This window comes from Sceloporus undulatus, chromosome 2 (assembly GCF_019175285.1).
Source record: "Sceloporus undulatus isolate JIND9_A2432 ecotype Alabama chromosome 2, SceUnd_v1.1, whole genome shotgun sequence".
Taxonomy (NCBI): domain Eukaryota; kingdom Metazoa; phylum Chordata; class Lepidosauria; order Squamata; family Phrynosomatidae; genus Sceloporus; species Sceloporus undulatus.
In genome coordinates this window covers 244,969,857-244,983,581 of record NC_056523.1, presented here as the reverse complement: position 1 = coordinate 244,983,581, position 13,725 = coordinate 244,969,857, and the positions used below count along the sequence as shown (strand labels likewise).

General features: G+C 39.9%; 1 protein-coding gene across 2 annotated transcripts in view; it reads left to right on the top strand.

Annotated features, from left to right (window-relative positions):
- The window catches only part of ALDH1A1 (aldehyde dehydrogenase 1 family member A1), a 45,043-nt gene that overhangs the window by 11,558 nt on the left and 19,760 nt on the right, over positions 1-13,725 (top strand). For both annotated transcript variants that reach the window (XM_042450970.1, XM_042450971.1), the window contains exons 3-6: positions 1,933-2,037; positions 3,775-3,915; positions 9,069-9,198; positions 12,237-12,298. In XM_042450970.1, the coding sequence (XP_042306904.1) occupies positions 1,933-2,037; positions 3,775-3,915; positions 9,069-9,198; positions 12,237-12,298 (438 nt within the window). The remainder of the gene's footprint in view (positions 1-1,932; positions 2,038-3,774; positions 3,916-9,068; positions 9,199-12,236; positions 12,299-13,725) is intronic.

The following is a 13,725-nucleotide window of genomic DNA, read 5'->3' as shown; positions in this document are numbered from 1 at the left end:
TGATGTTATATGATTATACTTTTGCATGAGCTGCCCTGGGTACTTTCAGTGGAAGGGCAAGATATTAATACTTCAAACAAATCAATCTGGGTTTCTATATTCCCACTGCATCTCCTTTTCAAACTTAAAAATGTTTACCTCTCGCAATTCATATTTGCTCTTTGATGTTAAGGTAATGATATGAAGCAGTAATAGAAGATACCTGAGAGAAAGTCACTGAGCCTCTGGTTTAAACGTAGCCAAAAATAAAGGCTACGAGAACTTCCAAAAAAGGTGTTTCACAATTTTCTCTTTTACAAACAGATATGAATTGACATAGTGTCTCATCACAGGGAGCTGTTATATTAATATTTACTCTTTACACACACTCTTTTGCTCTCATTGTTAAGGAACCAACCGTGCTGCCAAGTAGGGGTTTCTTTCATTTAACATTCTGCTTGCTATGGACTCATGCTTAATTTGGTTATCATAGTAACAGATCACAATTCTGCCCTCATGGTGTTTTTTTTTTTTAATCTACACCTGGGTCTGGATATAAGCTTCTGTATAAAGTTTCTCCATCAGTGCAGGAGGCATTTATTTTCATCACAATAAAAAGGGATTTGTGGCACCTTCTGCTTCTTGCTGTGTAAAGGTTAACATTTCATATGTAAAAGGCTCCCTCACACTTTTTTAAAACTAGAATTTCAGCTTTTGCAGCATTTCTGTTGAATAAACCAGTATGGTTTCTGGAGTGTCCAAACTATGGTATGTTTCCAGTTATATATTTACTGCGATTATTCTGAAATACCCATGATTATGTGGAATGGAAAAACAAATCTGTATATGTGATTTAAAAGACAAAGCCAACATGGGGATAAAAAACAAATATTTCTCAATGGTATGTTTCTCAAATGTCCTCTGTACATCTTCTATGGTAAGAATGTAACTACCTAGTGTGTTTGCTCTCCTGTCTTTGACATCTCCGGTTGTCCGCATGCATGGGCCCCAGAGTCGGCTGGCAGTGAAGGCTTGAGGCATCCCCTGAAATTATCAGGCACCAAGGATCAGGACCACCAAGACTGCTGTGTCGTTGAACTTCCTGAGGAATTTGCAAAGATAATATCAGAAGTTGTCCTAATTTATAGACCTCTTTGCATAATAGGGTCTTATATATTTCCCTTTCCTTGACATATTAATTTGTTGTTATCAATTGCCTTCAAGTTGGCTTTGACTTATAGAGTAGAAAAAAAAATCTATTATGTAGTATAAAATCTACTTTGTAATATAAAAACTGGAAGCAACCTAAGTACAGGCTACCCCTCTGAGCAAGAATTCTGAGGTTTTTTTCCTCAGTCTAATTCCTAGCATAGCGCTTTATTGAACAAAAATTGCATGTCCAAAGGAGGGTGACCACAATGATGAAGGGTCTGGAAACCATGTCCTATGAGGAACGACTTAGGGAGCTGGGGATGTTTAGCCTGGAGAAGAGAAAGTTAAGGGAGTGATATGATAGCCCTGTTTAAATAATTGAAGGGATGCCATATTGAGGAGGGAGCTAACCTGTTTGCTGCTGCTCCAGAGACTAAGACCCGGAGCAATGGATACAAGCTACAGGAAAAGAGATTCCACTTCAACACTAGGAGGAACTACCTGACAGTAAGGGCTGTTAAACAGTGGAACAAACTCCCTCAGAGTGTAGTGGAGTCTCCTTCCTCAGAGGTCTTTAAACAGAGGATGGATGGCCATCTGTCAGAGATGCTTTGATTTAGATTTCCTGCATGGCAGGGGGTTGGACTGGATGGCCCTTGCAGTCTCTTCCAACTCTATGATTCTATGATGGTTGTTGAATATCATCTTGCATTTCAGAATATATTCTTTGCAAATGGGTGAGAAATAACAGGAGTGAGATAAGAAATATAATAGAAGTTTTTCCTACTCTTTTTCTTGCAGATATTTATAAATAATGAGTGGCATGCTTCAACTAGTGGCAAAAAGTTCCCCGTCATTAACCCTGCAACTGGAGAGAAGATCTGTGAGGTGGAAGAAGGAGATAAGGTGTGTTTTAAAAATCTTTCTCATGCTTTAGATTTGCTGATTCATTCTAAACTTTCCTTCTACTTCCTGAGACCATTATCCAGGATAAAAGAGTGGTGTTTTCAGATGCAGTACTGCTGGGCTCCTTTCACTCTGCACAGTTGTAGTGCTGTGATGCCATTTTAAAAACTGCCATTTTTATTATCCTGGTTCCGTCTTGTGGAATACTGGGATTTGCAGCTTAGGGAGTGGCCTTTAGAATCCCTAGCAAGAGAGCTCTAGTTTTCACCATACTACAAATACTAGGATTCCATAGGACAGAGCCATGGCAGTTAAAATGGGATCATGGGGGCAAAACAAACTGCCCCAAAAGGGCAGGCTGGAGGCGGCCATTTTTCCTCTGGAGGGACACTACAGCAACCAACTGCACAGCGTCCCTCTGCTCCAAAAAGAACCCGGAAAAAAGTCACAAATGCACCATTGGTGCATTCATGTCATAAGCGATGTGCAGCGACATCTAAACGCTGTGCGTTGCTTACGTCACTATGGTTGCCCCCCGTATGAATGGCAGGCCGCAATCACACCACCACCATGACATGCTAGGGTTAGGGACCGTGTGGTTGGTGCACGGTCCCTAACCCTAGAATTGGATACCACTTCCTGGCACTATGTACTGGGCCGTGGTGTATAAGGATGTAGTATGAAAGGGCCCCAGGTACTATCTATTATGTAGTACGTAGTTACGCCATATTTCTTTCCTTATAAGATTAGTTTCAGAAAGAAAAATAAGTGAAAGAAGCAACAAGAAATTAGGTGAGTGACAGAAAGGGAGAACAATGCTTCTGTAACCTTCTTCCCAGTAATGAGGCAGGTTATGAATAACAGCAACTCTAGTGTAGTGGTTTAGGTGTTAGACTCAGATTTGTAAGATCCAGGTTCAAGTCCTCACTGGATGACCTTGGGTGAATTACTTTCTTTCTCAGCCTGATCTACTTTGCAGGGGTTTTGTGAAGTTAAAAATGGGGAGGAGGCCATCCAAGAGCTCATTAGAGGAAAAGTAGGCTATAAACTTAGTTGAGAAATAAAGAAAAAAGGTTGATGCGTAAGAAACTGCATTCTCAGAGTAGGCAAGGCAGTGGCCTAAGTTTGAGGAAGTGAATTCAGGTGATGAAATCCTCACTTGACTGCAATAAGTCATAGGAATGGGGCTGATGTGTCCCCAGAATGGACTCCCAGCTAACTAGAAAGACTGGTTTGGACATCAGAAAAGTGAAGGATAGCTCTAGGAACAAAGGGGAATTGTACAACATCTTTAGAGTAATGGAGGCTATTTGGATACATTTCTTTGGTGTTAAGCACATTTACAATTAATGTGACTGCTCCCCAATGGGATATAGTTGGCTTTCAGGTTGCTAATTTGAGTATTGGACTTTGACTCTGGAAACCAGGGTTTGAATCCCCACTCAGCCATGAAAAACCACTGGATGCCCTTGGGCCAGTCACATTGTCTCAGTCTCACATGCCCTCAGCCTCAGAGGAAGGCAAAAGCAAACCTTCTCTGAACAAATCTTGCCAAAACAAAACCCATGATTGTTCATCTTAAGGCCACAATAAGTCAGAAATGACTTGAAATCACACCACCATTACAACAAAAATAACAGGTCGGTGCCTACAACAAAAATAGCAGGTTGGTGCCTATTCCATTAAAATAAATGAATTTTCCTACACTTACTGTATTTATACTGATTTTCCATACAGGAGGATGTTGACAAGGCTGTTAAAGCAGCAAGAAAAGCTTTTGAGCTTGGCTCCCGCTGGCGAACAATGGATGCTTCGGAAAGGGGAAGGCTGTTGAACAAACTGGCTGATTTAATTGAAAGGGATCGCCTCCTCTTAGCTGTAAGTCTGAATTTTTCATTGACCACATTTTAAGCAATACAATTAATCTTGAATGTTCGGTCAATTGACACATAAAATGTCTTTTTAAAGATTTAAGGAGGATTCTTATTTTTTTAAAAAGAGTATTTGTTTTAAGAGGAAAAGGCTCAGCTCAAACCTATCTTTTTGCACTACAGCTCCCACAATTTACAGCCACCAAGACCTGAGAGTTGCAGTCCAAGAAATAACTTTTCCAAGGTCTGACTCAGCCAATCAACACTCATGGCTGTATTCCACCCTGTGCACAGTTCCCTTCTAAACGAGTGGCCCATTGTGTTCGCTTGACATTGAGCTCAGATAAAAATTTCTCTTTCTGTGTTCAGCAAGACTGAAAAGTCAGTTGGTGCCACTTTAAGGTCATGTCTGCCTGCTGCTGTAGAAGAAAAGTAGGGAAGGGAGGAGGCTGCCAATTAGAGCTCTCACAATCTCTCTGAGTGCAAAGGTGGGTTGAGCAAATTCACTTGGCCCTGGATCAGTGTGACTCCAGCTCCACTGACCTCTGCTCCCAAATTAGCATTTCTCTGATATGAATGCATATCTTCTCCATTTAGATCAGTTGAAGGAACAGAAGCAGGTTAAGAAAATACTGCGTGTTTGTTCTTGGTTTGACACTAGGATTATAAGACCATAGCAACTCTTTTTTCATCTCACCAGAAATCCACTGAGTGTGATGGTACTTCAACAAAAGGATGTAAATCTGAGCTTAATTCATTCTCACTAAGAATGAAACATTTCAAAGCTAGGCAAGTTTATCAGACATTTTTTCATATTTTGATTATTCCCTCCCCCCAGTTTCAGGGGGTTTTGGATAAAAAAAGAGGGAAATTGTATTTTTGCACATTTATTGGCTCCAAATGCAATGAGTTTGTGCATAATGTTTTTAAAAAAATACAACTTTTTGCACAATGCTCAGCCACAAATAAGACTTCCCATCCAGTGAACTCTGCCCATGATGATTTTTATTTAGCTTAGCCGGTTTTAATATGTAGTTTTTAATATTAAATTGTTTAATCTTGTTTTAAGGGGGGCATTATGTATACAGTGGGCCCTCACCTTACGCAGGGATCCGTTCCGGATCCCTCCGCGTAAGGTGAATTCCGCCTATGCTCAAGCCCCATTGTAAACAATGGGGGTCGTGCACGGCGGTACGGCGGCGCAGCGGTGCACGGCAGCGCGGCGGGGTGCAACGGGCGCACGCCATGCAATTGAATGGGACGCGCCACCCCTTCCGCCCAGCGCGTGCCCTGCGGCTTGAGCGCATATGCTCAAGCCGCGTAAAGCGCACCCGCGTATGGCACGGGCACGCTGTATATGGATGTTTTTTAACCTTTGATTGCCTGGCAAAAAGTGGGATAGAAATAAAAAATTTATTATTTATTTATTATTACAAAGTACAATTTTGATGTAAAAGCAATTTTTTTTTTATTTGCTATTGGTACTGAATAGAAGCATTTTTGAATGGGCTAAAAACAATTGTGATTGACTTGTTTTTTGATAGCCTTTATCACTGAATAGGAGAAAAAAAATGAATAGTCTTTACATTCTCACTTCAGCATCAGCCAGACATGTGCCTTTGGAAGTTGAAAGGATAGACTTTTCTTGAATGTCTATGGCAACCAGAAGTATAGGCTTAAGTCCAGCATCTCAGTGGCATACGTCTATTAGCACAATCGGACACTCTTCAACTTTATGTCATGTGTCCCTCCTCACCATCTGAAAATCTCCACAGACCAGGGGAAGAATCACTACCACTGTAGATTTTGAGGTTGCATAGGGAAAGCAAGAGATGGAGGTGTCATTGCCCACCTCTATTGACAGAAGCAGTTCTGACACTGGAATTACTCTATTACATATAACCCACAGTGCTCGATACCACTTGTAAATCCTTACCCTCCTTTTTTTTTAAAAAAAAAAATACTAACAGTAACTACAGTGTGCCCGCATCATACATGGGCACACCTTATGCAGCTTTCAGCATACGCTGAAAGCCGTGCTGGGAAAAGGGGCAGCATGCCCCATAAGGGGTAATGGTGTGTGCTCTGCTGCCGTGTACACGAGCACCATTCATTTAAATGGGGCTAGAGCATATACGGAATTCCCCTTATGCGGGGGGGCCGGAACGGATCCCCCGTGTGAGGAAAGGGCGGACTCTACTTATATGTTTATTGTTTAAATAGTAATTGAAAACTGGCAATGCAACCTGACTGAGATTATCATCTCTCAAACAAGAGGAAAATTAACAAAACTGAATGAATTCATTGGCTTATCTCAGATAATGTGAATGTATTTGTCTGGTATGGAAGAATGAAAATAAGAACTGGAAACACAAGACAAATACCAGAGAGTTTAATCATTTCTTTTCCAGTCTTTGCTAGGCCAACAAAAACAAAGCTACTGTTAGTCTAGAATATTTGTTTTTCTATAAAGCTATACCTTACTAATGAAGAATCCTTTGGTCAGGACTCTTCTACTTTTGGTAGTATCTTTGGACTTCAGACATTACAAATTTAATGTCTGATCTGGAGCAATAATCTACCCTTAATCAGCTCTAGGCTTCCCTATGCGAAATTAAAGAATATGGAAGAAATGGGAGAGTTTTGGAATTACTTCTATCCCGAATATGAAGAAATATGGTAGTTTTTTATTTAAAACTATATGAAACAAAAATCGCTGATTGAGACTAATAGATTCAAGGCTAGGAAGAAAACAATCAGTAACAATTGGCAGAATTCAAAGACATAGCTTAGTACGGAAAATCAGTATTCAACAGGATCTTGTAGAACCTATGAAACTAACTAAAAGAAGTTGGTAGCATGAGCTTTTTTACTTCAGCCTACTATTTCAGCATCTGAGAAAGAAGGCTCAAGACTACGAAAGGTCATGCTACCAACTTCTATCTTTCTGTTAGTGTCAAAGGTGCTGCAAAATCTCTTTGCATAACAGTTGGTGTTTGTGGTTCAGGATCAGGCCAGGGACTTGATGGTCCTGTTTCAGGAATAGACTGAACAGTCAAGCAAAGAAGGGAGTAGAACTAAAGTAATCTATAAATGATTCTTGAGCTTATTAGTCTTCCCTTATCTTAAATAGTACTTAATAGATATGGATTATTTTTCTGAATACCAAGTGCTGTTGGCTATATTTCAGAGGAAGTGACTGGCAAAACCACCTCTGAGTATTCCTTGCCTAAGAAAACCTCATGATGTTCATGAGGTCACCATAAATCAACAGGCAAGTTGAAGGCACATACAATACAATACAATACAATACAATTTATTGAGTAGCCCAAGGGCCGTTTCAAAATACTAGTAACATAATAAAAAGCAGTATCACACAGCTATATATAAAATGTAAATACAGTGCACTAGGTGCAATAAACCTCCATACAATATAAATACATATGCATAACCTAAGCGTGCACCAGAACCAGAACATGCACTACTTGTCTACAGCTTATATATAACTAAAAGATATACAATATGTGCTAAAGGATATACTAGTAAACAGATAAAATAAAATAGTTAACAATTAAACAGTAGTATGTAAGATAGTTACCATAGGAAATAAAACAGAATTAAAATTGGAATTGAAATGGGAGGCAGAAGTAACATAAAATATCCGTTGACATACATCAAATCTGTTCATCCCCCTTACAATTAACACCAATCATTCCAACATATCTAGATCTCAACAGCGATGCTTTATGAAGGAACCGAGCTGTAGCAATATAGATTTTTGAATCTTGTCCACTCATAAAGTCACATACAATACATTTCTCTGCTTCTTATTGTTTTCCTCAGTATCTGATACAGTGCACCTGCATCATACACAGGCACAGTATACGCGGCTTTAAGCATATGCTGAAAGCCACGCTGGAAGAAGCGGTGCCATGTACCAGAAAGAGCAATGGCACACGTGCCGACGCACCCACCACAAGCACAAACCCCATTCATTTAAATGGGGTTTGAGCATATGCATTTTCCCCTTACTTGGGGGTGGTGGTCCTGGAACAGATCCCCCACATAAGGGAAGGTACCACTGTATTTTTAATTTTGTTTTGTCAACTGCTCTTAATAATTTTGGAAGAGCCTTTTTTAAAAAATAAATCATAATCCTGTGCACAGTTAAGCTATTAAATCTCACAGAAGTCAATGGGATTTGAGCTCCCTAACTGTGAAAGCTGAATAAAGTAATAAACAGCACAGTTGACACTTAGCTCAACTCTCTCTCCTTCCCTCTCCCTCTCTCTTTTCTTTCATTCATTCTCTCTCACTCGTGAAGAGACAAATTCCATCATAGAAATCCTAACAGTAATGTCCTCTTCCAAAATTATGAAATAAAAAGTTGCCAAGCATTGTGCTTACTACAATCTGCAGTGGTGATTATCAGATTGGAACAAACAAGCAGCTTGCTCCTGTTTTTAAACTGTCCTAACTGCATGATTGGGACCCCAGATGATCAGATGGGAGCAAACAAGTAGCTTGCTCTTGTCCTTAAACCATGCTAATCGTGTGATCGGAAGAAGATTATCACACCCCTGCACACTTATCTCATCCTTCTGCTCTCTGTAAAGAGTAATGGAGCCATCATTTTGTATTAATGGGTGTTCCCATTAATACTAAATGATGACTCCATTACTCTTTATGGATGAGGAAAGAACGGAATAAGCATGCGGGGCTGTGATAATCTTCAGGGCCCTGATCATGCAATTAGCATGGCTTAATGATAGGAGCAACCCTCTTAGTTCCCGTCTGATCATGAATGTCTGAGTGCAATGTATAAAGCCCTGTTATAGCATATTGATTGAGAAAAACCAGTGGGATTTGCCTGTAGAGATGAATAGTAGGTTAAATTTACTGTAAGCACTTCTGTGACAGGACCATACCTTATAACCAATTCCACTGCTGTGAATCTGTAACTTTAAAAGTAGGGAAAGTATGTTACAGCTCTGGAGTCAGCTCTATCATGAGGCAAAGCAAAACAACCACCTCAGATGTTAGCTGTCATGAAAATGCATCAGTATCTTAGCTATTTGATTTGTTATGTTACACTCGTAGTTTTAGACAATTGTATTGTTTTATTTCCCTTGAATAATTTCTTGACTACTTTTGTTCTAGACAATGGAGAGCATTGATGCAGGGAAACTTTTTCCCAATTCCTATCTAATGGACTTAGGTGGCTGTATCAATACTTTACGCTACTGTGCAGGTTGGGCTGATAAAATCCACGGCCGTACCATCCCAATGGGTGAGTCCTTCTGACAAGGTTTTATGATTCCAGGGCCCATTCGGTAATTATGGAACTTTAATTTGAAATAGAGGTAACATTCTTCAGTTAAAGAGTTTCTTATCTTGGAAAAATGTAACCTTTAGAAATCTGTTACATTAGCATCAATGTGGGGTGGCTATCTTCTTCTTTTTTAAATGCTATTGGCACATTTTGTTGAATTCATTTGTTTAGCTTTGCAATCTTCCTTGAAACTCCTACAGATTGGCAGAGTTCCAGTATGAATATCTTTTTTTTTTAAAGGTTATTATTGCTAAGTGTCAGCAGGCCTTTTACTTCAACTTTCTTCCCAATCCTTGTTTGAAAATGTCTGAAACAATCCATTTTTTCTGTATTTATTTTCCCAAGTGTGGTTATTTCAGTGGGTCTAGGTTCCATTAGCAAGTAGAGTAGCCCTCTAACCCATCCATTCCACACAAGCACATAATTTCAATCATTACAATTAAGTTATGGGATCCAGTCAAAGACAACTAGCAGATAGAATCTGAAAGTGAAACCAGATCAGACTTGTGGAGTTAGGGAGTAAAAGTTCCAGAAGCTGTGACTTCTAAAGGAAGAAGCTACAGTTAGTCTGTGGCAGGTAGCTGAGCCTCTCTTGGGGTTCTGATCTGGATTGGGAGATTTTTCATATATATTTTAAAAAATCTCTGGCTGGACAGGGGTGAATATAGGACAAAAATCAGTTTTAGGAGAAATATTTAAATTTCTCCTATGGTGCACCTGATTTGGATTCAGGAGCTGGGGCACATGCTTAATTGTAAGAAAAAGAAAAAAGAAAAGGATGCTGTGTTCTGTGTATTTAACAAAATGTGATATCTGAAAGGTTTTGGGGATACATTTTGGAGAGAGTTCTTAATTCTATACACAGTTTCTTACTTATTTGACCATAACTTGTATTATCCTTTCCCATCCTTTCTATCCTAGAGGAACCATTGAAGTAATTTTCAGATCTCCGGGAATAAAAGTTATATCTACAGCTCAAAAAGAAAAAAATCTAATCACAATGTCTTGCAGAAGCCCTTGCAAACTCACAGACGCCTAGAGTTCCAGGGAACTTTGGTTGAGAAACACTGGCCTACATCATTTTGCAGTATTTTTGCATTTCTGCTACACTGTAGATTTTAGTCTGCAGAGTAGTCACAGAACTGGTATTTAATTTTCCCAAACTGTCCTCATTCTAGTCCACTTTCCGTCAGTGGTGGATGGTGGCTTCTGTTACTTGTCAGTGTGATCTTTAAAAGGTTATGAACCTATTTTGGGATAGGTTTCACCATGTTGAAGACCTCTATTAAAGTTTAGATTAAACTCCAGGATGGATCACTGATCCACTGGCATAAAAGCCACCAGTTGCAATGGAGGGGAGCCACCACAAGAATGACCACCAAACCACAATTGGAAGGAAAAGGCCACAACTTTATTGAATAGCTGTAGTATAGGGTTGGCCTCAAAACATGAGGTCTGGATCTTTCAGGCATCAATCCCTGATTGCTTGGTCACAGCCAAGCTTCAGGATGACAAAGGGCTGCCCGGTTAAATGCCCATCCACATCCCAGGTAACCAGTTGATTACTCAGTCGCATCTCTTTGTCACTGGGGGGCACTGAATTGATGTTGCTCCTGCAATGACAACACTGCAACACTCCCAGCACTCCTGGGTCCCCCTTGGACTCCTGATCCAGTGCTACAGAGCTCTGGAAATCATGCCCAATCATGCTAACGCAACAGAAGGAGGGTAGGTGGGAGAACCAAGTTTTAATGCCACCGATCACAGGTGCGACATGGCCTTATATAGGCCAATTCACCAGTGAGAGACCAGGATGGGGCAGTGGACCCACCTTCCTAGCTCCTCAATCAATCCCAGGTGGTACCCGGTGATGATGCCACCCAATGGGAAGCACTTCCATCCTCCCATTGCCTTATGGGACTTGTAGTCCCTGCGCAGGGCAGAAGTGCCTCCGGCCAATCCCAATCCCGGTGGCCCCACACACAGGATGCTATGGCTCTGCCAGGCCTGAAGATCACCAATGAGACACAACTTCTCCACACGGCAACAGAGCCGACCCAGTAAGTTGGGCAGCCCTATTTTCTAGACACTTTCAGTTGCTATTGGGGCAACAACTTGAATATTTTGTAATAAATTTTCATTTGCTTCAACTGGCAATAAGTCTTAACAAAAATGATTTGCCTATATACTTTCATATGCTGTACAACTTTGTGTTTTCCATATCTTTTCCCCCTAATCCTTGAGTCCAGCCAGGGTAGGCAGGAAATAGGGTTTCTCCTGTAGATTTCCAAGGATGGTAACTGCTGGTCTTAGAAATTTTCATTAGTTTAGATATTTGGTATTTATGGGATTATTGTTGTACTGCCATGTATTATTTATATAAGTACCTTAAGTAATATCCATGATGCTCCACAGAGCAGCATAAGCCAAAAAAGTGAAAGGAGACAGGAGATAGTTTCTAATCATAAGACTGATGGAGAAATAGAAGGGAGGTGTTCTCAAGAAGCTGAATTTCTCAACATTTTGCAGCCTTCATTTGAACATGCAGCTTTCTATAACGAATAGCCTACAAACACTGCTTTCATCATCTGGGCTACATCTTTAACAACCTTTCTGATTAGTTGGTCATTCACCATCTTTTCTACTGATGACTGTTTCCTTTTGAGTTGTTTCTCAGTATTTTAAATCCCCAACCTAGTAAAATTAAACAATGAAAAAGAAAGCCAACAAAGGAAGTGAACACCAGAGCCTGATCTCATATCTGAAACATTTCTCTCTTCTGTGCAATTGTTTAAAATGCAAGAATCCTAATGCCAGAAGGTTGACCACTGTCATCCTCTGTGTTCTGTTCTTGGTCAATATTGAACTTGGATATATTTATCGTCTTTTCTGATTGTATTATAATTATAACAGTGTCCAGTGATGCTGAATAACAAAGGCTTTTTTGATATTTACCTTCTTATGTCTCACCAGTCTGTTTTTATTATCTCACCTAGATGGAAACTATTTCACATATACAAGACACGAGCCTGTTGGAGTCTGTGGTCAAATTATTCCTGTAAGTTAGATCTGTTTACTTATAAGGGGTAAAATGGAAAGAGTTTAGGAAAGTTACTCCTTGAGGAGTACAATTCCCAGAATCCATCAGTCAGCATGGTTGATGGATTTGGGAGTTGTAGCCCCCAAAAGATAACTTTTCCAAGCTCTAAAAATGGGTTGCAACTAACATTTCCTTTCTCCTAGTGGAAGAAATCCTTCTTTACACTGACAGGCTTTTGAAGAAGGGAAGGCTTGTTGCTCTGGTGGCCATTTTTTTCCAATTCCGAAGCTTCCGAGTTGAAAAAAAATGGCTGCTGAAGCAACTTATGGGGGCCAAATACAACACTGGAGGGAACAGAAAGCAGTTTTGAAGAAAATGTCCATGTGGTAAAATCAGTATGACTTCCGAATTTGAGCCCAATTCAGAAGAGGTAAGTCAGGCACCAGAGGTGGTGCAATAAAGTCCTCAGTTTCCTCTTCTCAGGCAGTAGAGAATGAGCCTGCTGCCCTCTCTTCTTTGTGGAAGCCTTTGAGATATTTAAAGAGTGTGACATGATCACACAGGCTCATTCACACAGGGAGCAGGCGCATTCTTTTCACCAAGCTGAACATACCTTTCAGCCTTCTCCTAATATGTTTTGCTTTCCATACTACTTACTTTTCCATACTACTGAACTTGCTCCAACTTGTCTAAATCCTTAAAATGAGGTGTCCAGAACTGAATGGAGTACTCCTGATGGATCCTGACCAATATAGTGGGACTGTTACTTCCTTTGACTTCAAAATTATAGTTCTATTAATGCAAGCTAAGGTAACACTTGCCTTCTTTGCTGCACCATCACACTGCTGGCTCTTGTTTAACTTATGATCAACAATAATCTCAACATGTTCCTTTCACATGTACTACTGCTGTGCCAAGTATACTCCTCCTATATATGTACATTTATGTGTGTGTGTGTGTGTGTGTGTGTGTGTGTGTATTTTGTGGTCTAAAGGTAGAATTTTGCATTCATTTCTGTCAATTTCATTTTATTAATTTCAGCCTAGTGTTCTAGCTTATCAAGGTCCTTTTTAATTCTTTTCATATCTTACAAAGTGTTAGCAACTGCTCCCAGTTTTGTACCATCTGCAAATTGGATAAAAATTTTCTCCATCCCATCATCTAAATTATTGATACAAGTATTGAAGTGTTGGCCCCAGAAAAGAACTCTGTGGCACTTCACTTGAGACCTCCTTCCAATTTAAAGCACAGACACATCCATTCCTTATTTAGTCCATCCATTCCATATTTAATATGTGAGACCTTATAAAATGCTTTGCCAAAATCCAGATAAATGACAACCACAGCATTCCCACCATCTACTGAATTAGTGACCCAGTAACAAAGATGATAGATAGATAGATAGATAGATAGATAGATAGATAGATAGATAGATAGATAGATAG